Source organism: Anabrus simplex, chromosome 8 (assembly GCF_040414725.1).
Source record: "Anabrus simplex isolate iqAnaSimp1 chromosome 8, ASM4041472v1, whole genome shotgun sequence".
NCBI lineage: Eukaryota > Metazoa > Arthropoda > Insecta > Orthoptera > Tettigoniidae > Anabrus > Anabrus simplex.
Genome location: NC_090272.1, coordinates 66,177,697 through 66,190,192, shown reverse-complemented (window position 1 = coordinate 66,190,192; position 12,496 = coordinate 66,177,697). Strand labels below are relative to the sequence as shown.

The 12,496-nt window shown below is 41.0% G+C and overlaps 1 protein-coding gene across 3 annotated transcripts in view; it reads right to left on the bottom strand.

Moving 5' to 3' along the window:
• The window catches only part of fbl (pantothenate kinase 3 fbl), a 104,948-nt gene that overhangs the window by 13,650 nt on the left and 78,802 nt on the right, over positions 1-12,496 (bottom strand). For all 3 annotated transcript variants that reach the window (XM_067152262.2, XM_067152260.2, XM_067152261.2), the window contains one exon: positions 5,217-5,352. In XM_067152262.2, the coding sequence (XP_067008363.2) occupies positions 5,217-5,352 (136 nt within the window). The remainder of the gene's footprint in view (positions 1-5,216; positions 5,353-12,496) is intronic.

The window sequence follows — 12,496 nt, the reverse complement described above, 5'->3', positions numbered from 1 at the left end:
GAAGTGGCCATTAAGGTACATGTGCCTGATGTGAAAATGGGAAAACTACAGGAAACCATGTTCAGGGCTGCCAACAGTAGAGTTCGAATCACTATCTCCCAAAGGAAGAACAGTTATCACTGAACTTGTAATGGCAGACGATAAATTAGATGATACGAGACTTCATGACAGAATTCCTGACTCCAAAATTAATAAAAATATCCCTCTACTCCAGTTGATAACACAAATAGGCATAACTCATAAACAACTGACCATGGGATGTATGTTTATAGGGACATTTTGTGTTGTTCTGGGGTGTACTATCCATGGCCCAATTACCATATAATCTCGAGTACCATCCGCACTGGTTTTTTTTTTTCCTCGAAAATATAGTTTCCAAAATTGGGTGCGGGTCTTATTTAAAATTTTGGGAAATTTATCTTTCCGAATGCGCGTAAATCGGGCGTCACCGCCAGCGCAGCTTGGCAACAGTGCTCTCTCCGCTCTCAGTATACACAACTTCCACGCTTGGCGTCAGTCTCACACACGTTCTCGGAGTATCAACATGAATTCCACAAAGCGTTTGCGATCTTTTACTGCGAGCGAGAAACTGAAAGTAGTTCGGGAAGCTGAAATTATTGGAAATCATGCCAGCGGTAGGAAATACGATATTGACGAGTTGTATATTCGCGATTGGAGAAAGAAGATAAATGTGCTATTAACATGTAGTGGTGATCGTAGAGCTTTTCGTAGACAGTGTACAGTTTCCAGAAATTGAAAAAAAACTTTATAAATATGAGAGAAAGGTGGGAATTGGGATATGGCGTGTCAACCGAAATGTGTCAGCAAAAGGCATTAGAGATTGCAAAGGAACTTTCAACGGCAGGGTTTAAGGCAAGTCGAGGATGGGTTTGTAATTTTTATAAAAGAAATGGATTGAGTGTACGAAGGAGTACCTCAATTTCACAGCATCCTCCTGATGCCTACAATGAGAAGTAATTGTCGTTTCAGCGTCACATAATTCAGTTGTGGAAGAAAAATGCATATTTGCTTTCCCAAATTGGCAATGCAGATCAGACACCAGTCTTCTTTGAAATGCCAGTGGACAGGACTGTGAATGTTAGGGGTGCAAAAAGTGTTACCATTAGAACAGGTGGTAATGAAAAAGAATGGTGTATTGTAATGTTGTGTATTCTCGCTGATGGAACCAAATTTCCTCCGTACATTGTTCTCAAGCGAAAGACGCTTCCTAAAAATCTACCCGCTGGTCTTATCATCAGATCTCAGAACTCCGGCTGGACGGACAATTCACTTGTGGAAGACCAGGTAAAGTGTGTCTGGCAACGTCGCCCTGGTGCATTATTGGGACAAAAGAGCTTGCTTGTTCTCGACAGTTACCGCAGCCTCACAACAGACGCTGTGAAGAAACATATCAAGGATGGGAAAACCGACCTAGCAGTCATTCCGGGCGGGATGACACCTATGCCACAGCTGCTGGATGTCTGCGTGAACCGTCCATTTAAAGCAGCCTTGAAACAGCTCTATACAGAATGGATGGCAGCTGATAATCACACACTGACGCCAAATGGTCGCATTCAGAGCCCGGAAGTTCAGCTGCTGTGGTTGTGGATTTTGATGGCATGGAATTGTATCCCTGGCGATCTCATACGGAAGAACTTCAGGAAATGTAGCATTTCTAATGCTATAGATGGCAGCGAAGACGACATTTTGTGGGAAGGTGATGGTGATGAAATTTCTGAAGTTGGTACTGATGATGATGATGATTGAACTCGTTGGATATTGTTTTGGAAATGTTTGTTTACTCTGATTTGTATTTTCTAATCATTTGATGTGTGTTAGTAAAGGTGTGTTTTCCAAGGTGCAATTGTAGCCGCAACGACTGGGATCGCCATATACGTTGGCGACAGCAGCCGCAAGCGACGGGTACATGGGGTGTTTTCTTAAGACACGACTCCAGCCGCCAGTTACGCAGTCCAGTCCATCAAAAATGGACGAGAGCACGGGCGATTTCGTTAGTAGCAGGGCTTTCCTTGATATTTGAATGGAAGAAAAGAAGAAGAAGTATTGTTAATGTGGTATCTCGGCCCGAAAAGAAGGAAAGTCAACAGTATAATTGCATCGCACTATGAGGAAGGACGCTATAGCATTTTAATTAACAGGCATCTTTTAAGTGATGAGACAAAGTTCAGGAAGTATTTCAGACTGAGTATTAGTTTAGTTATATTCTCTAACTTTTAAAAAGTGAAATTTTGAAAACCCCGTGCAATCGGTACAAGAAGCCTATCAGCCCAGCTGAGAAACTTGCACTCACTCTCAGGTACAGATATTTTAATCTTGTTTTAACAGTGTTTTGCACTCACTCTCAGGTACAGATATTTTAATCTTGTTTTAACAGTGTTTTGCTCAGCTGAATAAGTGTTTTTACAGTAAGACATAACAATCAGTAAATCTATGGTCGTAATAGACTTCAAGATTTTTTTGCTAGTGGCTTTATGTCGCACCAACACAGATAGGTCTTATGGCGACTATGGCATAGGAAAGGCCTAGGAGCTACAAGGAAGCGGCCGTGGCTTCATTAAGGTACAGTCCCAGCATTTGCCTGGTGTAAAAATGGAAAATCACGGAAAACCATCTTCAGGACTGCCGATAGTGGGATTCCTAGCTGCGCTCCCCTAACAGCAGGTCAACTCGCCCGGTAAACTTCAAGTTTAACAATCCCATAACTTAATTGAGTGACACAACATTAATTGCACCAATATGGCAATTATTTTCATGCCATTCCATTGGTGTAATTTCGTGGAAGCGGATATAATGTATGCAGTTGCGAAACTGTCTAGCATACTACTACTCAACCTAGGGAATGAAGGAATAAATAAAAATGCATAAAAATGATAATGCAGAGTGGGATTTACATTTTATTTAAAAGTACATATTACACTGTATATTCATTCCTATAAATTATAACCCAGTAATCTTGACAAGATGTCAAGACTGTTTACATCTGAGCACGGCTCAGCTTTTATGAGCCCTTGATTGACAGAGGAGATGTTGAGCAATAGTCACTTCCGTCACAGTGACTGCGGCTGCCAGCACTGCTCACTGCACCAGTGTGGCGGCTCAAGCCGCAATCGCAGCGAGTCGCAGAACAAATTCAAACTGTGCATGCGCGGAGATGGAGACTGCTGTCGCTGTGCGGCTACAATCGCACCTTGGAAAACGCACCTTAAAGATTGTAAATAATTTTGACTTCACTTTCTTTAAAATTTAATTTTGTTCTTTTAAAATAAGGGTGCAGGTCTTGTTCGGTGGCGGGTGGTATTCGATATTATACAGTACTTCCCACATTTTTGAGACAGGAAGACGCATCAGAATAAACCTAGTGGGAAGAGGCAAACATGAAAACACGAAAGGGCTCTCTCTCTCAGGAGAGAATCTTTCCATGAGAATGGCAGTATGTGAAGATGTAGTTTGACCAGTCACTGTGTTTATCCTTTGTGTATGTTCCCATCTTCATATCTAGTTTTCTGTATTTCATGAGGTATTCACCTACTAGTAAAAGAAGTTAAAAAATGAAATTCATTGTCATTAATGATCCGACTTCCCTGGAAAGGGATGTATAACGACCTTATACGTCACTTAGGCAAGTCATGAATCTATACAAGGCCTAGAGTGCTCAGTAGAAGTATTTGCAAGCTACAGCGGTCCAAATGGATGTATGATGAGAGCCCAGTTAGGCTGAAAGGGGTATGATGCCCTCCAATTTGATCATTCCATCCGCGAGATTTGCAGCGAGTTTGAGGTACCTTATTCAACAATGAATGAGGTAGTGATGAAATGGAAATGCCAGAGTGATAAAACCCCTAAGACAAAACAATAAACAGATAGGGACCGTCAATACTTCTGACAAGTGGTGATGTCGGACTAGCAAGCTTCTTTAGAAACCCTGGCCACAGACTTTTGATTGGAATCTGGAAGTGATGCCAGTACACTTACCATCTGTCAGAAGGTGTTTGCACTTTATTACCATGGGTGAGACAGCGCACATAAATTGAATGCTCACTGCCAATTACAGTGGTGAGAAACACGTCACCTGTAGATTGTAGAACAATGGAAGAGCATCATGTGTAGTGATGAATAATGCTAAATGTTATGGCAGTCTGGTGGACATACAGAGGCCTGGGAAATGACAAAGGAGCATTTCTTACTGGATTGTATCGTTGTCACTCCGAAATTTGGTGGAGGAGGCATTATGGTGTGGGCCCGATTTTCGTGGTTTGATCTGGTCCACTGGTTCTCGTTCCTCGAACCATGAATGCTGAAGTCTATCATGCAGTATTGGACAATTCTATGCTACCCACCCAATTGCAACAACTTGTGACTGACCATTTTAATTTTCAACGTGACAATGCACCCATAATAGAGCGAAGGCCATAATTGAGTGGTTGATCAAACTGAGAGAGAATGAAATATAACAACTGTTCCAAAGCTCTGATCTACACCCAAATAAGCATCTCGGGGATGAATTACAGTTCCCGTTGACAGCCAGACAAGACCGTCCCAAAAAGGCCCCAGAACTGTTCGTCATGTTGCTGGAGGAATGCCAGGAAATTTCTGTAGACATCTACCAAAACTTAGTGGGAAGTCTTCCTAGAAGGATAGAGGCTGCAATTAATGTTAAAGGGTCGACCAGGACCTACATCCTTTTTTTTGCTAGGGGCTTTACGTCGCACCGACACAGATAGGTCTTATGGCGACGATGGGATAGGAAAGGCCTAGGAGTTGGAAGGAAGCGGCCGTGGCCTTAATTAAGGTACAGCCCCAGCATTTGCCTGGTGTGAAAATGGGAAACCACGGAAAACCATCTTCAGGGCTGCCGATAGTGGGATTCGAACCTACTATCTCCCGGATGCAAGCTCACAGCCGCGCGCCTCTACGCGCACGGCCAACTCGCCCGGTGACCTACATCCTACTGACACCGTAGCAACTTCAGTCAAACCAGTATCAATGGGAGTCTGGTGATTAATGGCAATGTAGTGTATGTATGAATATAGTATGTTGAACTGAAAACAAGCTCAGGCTAAGACCTAAAAGAACTGTAAAGTATGGAGAGAGAAAAGAAGATGGGTCAACACTTAAAACAGAGGAAGAGCATGCATTTCAAAGTAATTAAGGTGTGTGAGAATTACTGTGTGTGGAAAAAAATAATTTCTACTCACCTTATCTATCTTTTCGTTGACGGCACACATACGAGCTATAGAACCAATGTTGTTGGTGATGGTAACTAATGTGGCTCGCGCCAGATCTTCACGGGATACCATAGCTCTCTTCTCCTTGGAGTTCATTTGCCCAAAACTAAAGTGAACACTCCAAACAATTAAGATAAGTTCACTAAAAGCAAAAGAAAGCCTCTGCACTTCACAGTGTCCTTGTTCAAGAAACCCAGTACCAACTATAGGAAATAATATTAAGTCAGTCCATTGACTGGAGAACATATGACAGTGTGTCTCAAGAATAACACACAATCTTTCCAGCTAATCTCAAACAATAAAATATAAGACTTCATAAACGTGTTTAGTCTGGAAGCCACTTAAAAATGTCATTAATTTAAGTCCAAACAAATATGCAATTTTTTCCTTCAATTTTTTAGCAGAATAACTTTACTTTACAAATCTCATTTGATTCAGGATTCTGAACATGGCACATGCAATGCAAAAGCCTGTAAAATGGACACTGAATATGGACATTGAATTTACATTGTTAGAGAGGGAGAGAAAAATAAAAACCACAAACAATTTCAAGCAATTTAACAGCTCACAAAAATATTTACAACTAGCTGTAGCATTCATATAGCTCAAAGTTATGTAACTCCCCAGCTACTTTCTGGTAATATTCAGGTATGCTGTTTTACTCGGGACACAGCAGTAAACTCATCTATCGGAGAGGAGTGGCAGCAAAAGTGACAAATGACATCACAACAATCGTCAATATAATGTTATTGTTGATCGGTTTTATGAGATTTTGATATTATAGGCATTCACATTTAGTTTTCTTCCAACTCTGTGATCTTAGGACATCTCATGTATAGGGAGTCCTTCTTTCTTTCATGACTCCCTCTTGTCTTAATCTTCAAGACATCGTTCCTTTATGGTTTTTCTATTTTTTTATAATCATCTTCACAATTTTCTTTCTTGACATGGACCGATAACCACATGGTTTTCAATCTTCAGACATTCATGACAAAAACTATCACCAGTTAACACGACTGAACACTTTAATTTTTTTTTTTTTTTGTCGCACCAACACGTATAGGTCTTATGGTGACGATGGGACATGAAAGGCCTAGGAGTGCGAAGGAAGTGGCTGTAGCCTTAATTAAGGTACATCCCCAGCATTTGCCTGGTGTGAAAATGGGAAACCATGGAAAACCATCTTCAGGGCTGCCGACAGTGGGGCTTGAACCCACTATCTCCCGGATGCAAGCTCACAGCTGTACGCCCCTAACCGCACGGCCAACTCACCTGGTTGATTGAATAATAGTTCCATGTTAGAAATGCTCCGCATTTATATGGACTAAGCAACAAGAATCTAAATTAATCAATTCTATTATCATAGTCGGTACGGTAAAAATGTATAAGATATAAATGATAGGAAATTATATTCTTTATAACTTTTGTTATGTAGTACTTTTCCGATAGGACCAATAACATAGAAATTAAAAATTAAATTTTAGGCGCCTTCCCCTAAACTACCATTTCATCCAGCGCGTTTACAATTATTCATTGACCGTGCCTTATTCCCCGACTTAACATTTCGATTTTCATTAAATTCTGTTCACTTATTTTCTTGTGAATTGGTGATGATATCGACTTTGCAACAAAATGATATAGATGTTAATTTCCATAGGGAACCTGAAATATTTGTCCCGAATGAGTAAATTTATAATACCAATATAAATGGTCTGTTATTGGACATTATAAATTTTCCACCTAACTTATTCCTGGTTGCCAGTGTTTTGCCCCAGTGTACTACCTTCATCGAGTGACACAAAAGTCAGATCGGTTGGTAATCAGCACATTCAACTGGGCTCCCCTTTTTTGAAGATGGGTACAGTGTTGCTCCACTGCCATTCGCTCCATGTTCGACCCACTTTAATGATCTGCTTGAAGAGTCGTGCTAACCATTCTGCCACATCCCACTGTTGAGAGTGCCAGAGTTCTGCTGGAAGATCGTCTGGGCCAGTAACTTTCCCCAGCTTCATTTCTTTTAAAGCAGCCTTGACCTCTTCGATATCAATGTCTCTGAAAGGTCCTTCCACAGCAGTAGTGACTGGGATTGGTGGATGGGGAAATTCCTCAGTTGAGATCTTAACGAAGTAGCGCTCTCTTGTCTTCTTCCAATCAACCGATAAGTTTCCTGGAAGAATTAGGATTGATGAGGAGAAGATCATTCTTTAAGAATGGCAGGATGATATGAATATGTGTTAATTGTCCTTTTGTATTTCCATGTTTGTCCTATTCTTTCTTAGTATTGCCATCTCCACTGCCCTCACTGGGCTGTTTCTATGTTTATTCTTCCTGGTTTCATGTCTGTGAAGAAACTTACCCTTTTTCCCCTCTATCTACATTGCCTGTTTATTCTTCCAGGACCGAGCTCGATAGCTGCAGTCGCTTAATTGCGGCCAGTATTCGGGAGATAGTAACTTCGAACCCCACTATCGGCAGCCCTGAAAATGGTTTTCCGTGGTTTCCCATTTTCACACAAGGCAAATGCTGGGGCTGTACCTTAATTAAGGCCACGGCCGATTCCTTCCCACTCCTAGCCCTATCCTGTCCCATTGTCGCTATAAGACCTATCTGAGTCGGTGCGACGTAAAGCAACTAGCAAAAAAATATTCTTCCAGGGTTGCTGTCTCTGATAAGTACTATGTATGTTCTATGTACTATCAATGTTCAGCGCTGTCACCGCTCTTGTTCATTCTAGTGATGGACACTGTAACAGCAGACCTGCACCGTTCTTTGCGATGGACACTTCTCTATCTACGCAGACGATTTCTTTGGCCTCTGACCTGCAATACCAAACCCAAGAATGGAAAAATCAGCTGGCGCAATAAGGCCTGCGCCTAAATAAAAAGAAGAAGGAATATATGACGTCAGATCCACAAGCGATCGGAACCATTCAGGTAGATGGCGAGGACCTGCTGCGAGGGACAAGATTCAAGTATCTTGGCCCACGACTACTGACGATGGCCAATTTGTCGAAGAGGTCAATGCATGGATATTCACATACATACATACATTAACATTATATACCGTTATGCCTTTCAGCATTCAGTTTGTAAGCCTCTGTGAATTTACTAAACGTTGCCACAATTCTCTATTTGCAACTACTGCTCTGGCCTCAATTAGTTCCATACCTCTTATCTTTAAATCGTTAGAATCTGAGTCTAACCATATTCGTCTTGGTCTGCCTCCACTTCTCTTACCCTCCATAACACAGTCCATTATTCTCCTAGGTAACATATCCTCCTCCATTCGCCTCACATGACCCCACCACCAAAGCCGGTTTATGCGTACACCTTTATCCATCGAGTTCATTCTTAAATTAGCCTTTATCTCCTCATTCTGAGTACCCTCCTGTCATTGTTCCCACCTGTTTGTACCAGCAATCATTGTCACTAGTTTCCTGTCTGTTAAGTCTAACTTATGAATAAGATATCCTGAGTCCACCCAGCTTTTGCTCCCGTAAAGCAAAATTGGTCTGAAAACAGACCGATGTAAAGATAGTTTCATCTGGGAGCTGACTTCCTTCTTACAGAATACTGTTGATCACAACTGCGAGCTCACTGCATTAGCTTTCCTACACCTTGATTCAATCTCGGTTAATATACTACCATCCTGGGAGAACACACAACCTAAATACTAGAAATTATCTACCTGCTCTAGCTTTGTATCACCAATCTGACATTCAATTATTTTAATTTCTTACCTACACACATCAATTTAGTCTTTGAAAGGCTAATTTTCATACCATACTCATTGCACCTATTTTCAAGTTCCAAGATATTAGACTGCAGGCTTTTGGCACAATCTGCCATTAAGACCAAGTCGTCAGCATAAGCCAGACTGCTTACTACATTTGCACCTAACTAAATTCCTCCCTGCCATTTTATACCTTCCAGCAGATGATCCATGTAAACTACGAACAGCAAAGGTGAAAGATTACAGCCTTGTCTAACCCCTGTAAGTACCCTGAACCAAAACTCATTCTGCCATCAATTCTCACCAAAGCCCAATTGTCAACATAAATACCTTTGATTGATTTTATTAATCTACCTTTAATTCCATAGTCCCCCAGTACGGCAAACATATTTTCCCTCGGTACCCTATCATATGCTTTCTCTAGATCTACGAAACGGAAACAACTGCCTATTCCTCTCGTAGCATTATGCAATTACCTGGCGCATATTGAAAATCTGATCTTGACAGCCCCTCTGTGGTCTGAAACCACACTGGTTTTCATTCAACTTTCTCTCAACTACTGATCGCACCCTCCCTTCCAAGATGCCAGTGAATACTTTGCCTGGTATACTAATCAATGAGATACCTTGCTAGTTGTTTCAATCCTTCCTGTTCCCTTGCTTATAGATAGGTGCAATTACTGCTTTTGTCCAATCTGAAGGTACCTCACCAATACTCGATGCTAATCTTACTACTCTATGAAGCCATTTCATCCCTGCTTTCCCCACTATACTTCATCATTTCAGGTCTAATTACATCTATTCCTGCTGCTTTATGACAATGGAATTTATTTACCATCCTTTCCACTTCCTCAAGCGTATTTTCACCAACATCACTTTCCTCCTACCCATGAGCTTGGCTGTTCGCAACACCACCAGGAATATTTCCTTTTTCGTTGAGAAAATGTTCAAAATATTCCCTCCATCACTCCAGTGATTCCCTGGGATCTATTATGAGTTCACCTGAATTACTCAAAACACTGTTCATTTCCTTTTTCCCTCCCTCCTTAAGATTCTTTACTGCTGTCCAGAAAGTTTTCCCTGCTGCTTGACCTAGCCTTTCCAGGTTCTTACAAAAATCTTCCCAAGACTTCTTTTTGGATTAAACAACTGTTTGTTTCGCTCTTTTCTTTTATCTACGTACAATTCCCTGCCTGCCTCGGCCCTTATTTGGAGCCATTTCTGATAAGCCTTCTTTTAACGGTTACAAGCTGCTCTCACTTCATCATTCCACCAAGATTTTTGCCTTTTCCCATCTTTACACACAGTTGTTCCTAGGCATTCCCTTGCTGTTTCTACTACAGCATCCCTGTATGCCACGCATATTCTCTCTATATCCTGAACCTGCTTACTGTCCACTGTTCGAAACTTCTCACTAATCATATCCATGTATTTCTGTCTAATTTCCTTGTCGTGGAGATTTGCTATCCTTATTCGTTTGCAGACAGATTTCACTTTCTCTATCCTAGGCTTAGGGATACTTAGTTCACTACAGATCTGATAGTGGTCTGTGTTATTGAAAAATACCCAGAAAACACGTACAATCCTAACAGATTTCCTGAATTCGAAGTCGGTTAAGATATAGTCTATTATGGCTCTGGTACCGCTAGCCTCCCATATGTAGCAGTGAATAGCCTCATGGTTGAAAAATGTATTTGTAACTGCTAAACCCATACTAACACAGAAGTCCAGCAAATGCTTCCCATTCCCATTAGCTTCTATATCTTCCCCACATTTACCAATCACCCTTTTGTATCCTTCAGTTCTATTTCCAACTGTCGCACTGAAATTGCCAATTAGCACTATCCTATCCTTGTTGACCCTGTCTACGATGTTACTCAATGCTTCATTAAAACTTGTCAACTTCATCCTCATCTGCATCCTCACATGGTGAATACACTGAAACAATTCTCGCCCTAATGCCACCAACTGCCAAATCTACCCACATCATTCGCTCATTTATGGTGCCTAACAGCAACTATGTTGCGTGTAATAGTATTCTGATGAACAGTCCTAGCACACACGCTGCCCTTCCCTTTTTAATACCCATCAAGTACACTTTATAATCTGTCTCTTCCTCGTTATCTCCCCTTACCCAAATATCATTAACTCCTAATACATCAAGACGCATCCTCTTTGCTGACTCAGCCAGTTCTACTTTCTTTCTTCCATAAGCTCCAATAATATTGATAGCTCCCCATCGAATTCCATTTCGTTCGCCAAGTTGTTTCCAAAGAGTCCCTCCCCTGTCAAATGGGAGTGGGACTCCGTCACTCCCATAGGTCCGAGTCTTGCTTAAAATGTTCTGAGCTTGGTAAATTCATAAAGCAGGATGCTACCCTACTTACGCATAGTCCAAGTGAGGATCTCTCCTCTAACAGGTTATGGACCACCGGTGAATTGTATAGTCCTAGCCGCCTGAGCACAAGGATGGCCAAGACTCAGAATATGTCTGAGATGCCCACTCCCATTCCATAGAACTAGTATCCCAACTCTCTGGACCACTTATTAGGCCATGCAGCCATTGCCCATGGTTCACGAACTAAGACAAGGAGATTCACAACCTAGATGAAATGGGGAACAACAACCGGCGTCACTTGCGACCGGAGGATGAAACATAATCTCAAATAAAATATCTACTGTACTGTCACCCAACCTGTTGCACTGTATGGTTGCGAATGTTGCAACTTATAAATTTCAAATTTTGTCGCATATTGGCTCAACTCAACTAAGGTTGTGTTACAAGGAGATTCCAGCCTTCCAATACTTGTACAATTCCTTATAGCTAGTTTATTGTTTACAGACATAATCCAGCTTAATCTTTAAGTGTGATGATAAATAGAACATGTTTCGTTCCAATTATGGAACATCTTTAGCTAAAAGATTTAACAAAAATTGACACGACAATTAAAATATATATGGTGATTATGATGAGCTAAAATGTTAATTCATGTTGGGTTAAAATTTCCAAGTCAATGTCGAAGTTAATGAATAAAATCTGCGTAAGGTGTCTTCTTTTTAGGCTGGAGAAGTATATACTTGTTGAGTCTTGAGAATAAACTTAAGAATATAAAAGATTTTTCTAACATATGATTGTCGGGGGAACTCTTTTGAGAAGAACCGTAACTGAAGTTGAATCTGAAGTTAGAATGTTGTGATAAGTCTGAAACCTGAAGAAATTAAGTAAGGAAGGAGATTTTTTTTTTATTAAAGGAGAAAACCTTGTAAGGATGGATGTTGGTGAGGTGTAAAAGGATATATGAAATTGTTTACCTCATAGTCAGTCGTATTGTGTTTAGCGTCCTCCCTTACGCCGTGTCGTCAACTGACTAAGTTCTGTATGTGTGTGTGGAGCTTGTGGTAGGCGAGGGGGAAGTGGAAGGAGAAGTAGGAGGAGTAGGGGATTATGTCATGTAAACAATAAACTAGCTATAAGAAATTTTACAAGTATTGGAAGGTGAGTATCTCCTTGTAACATAA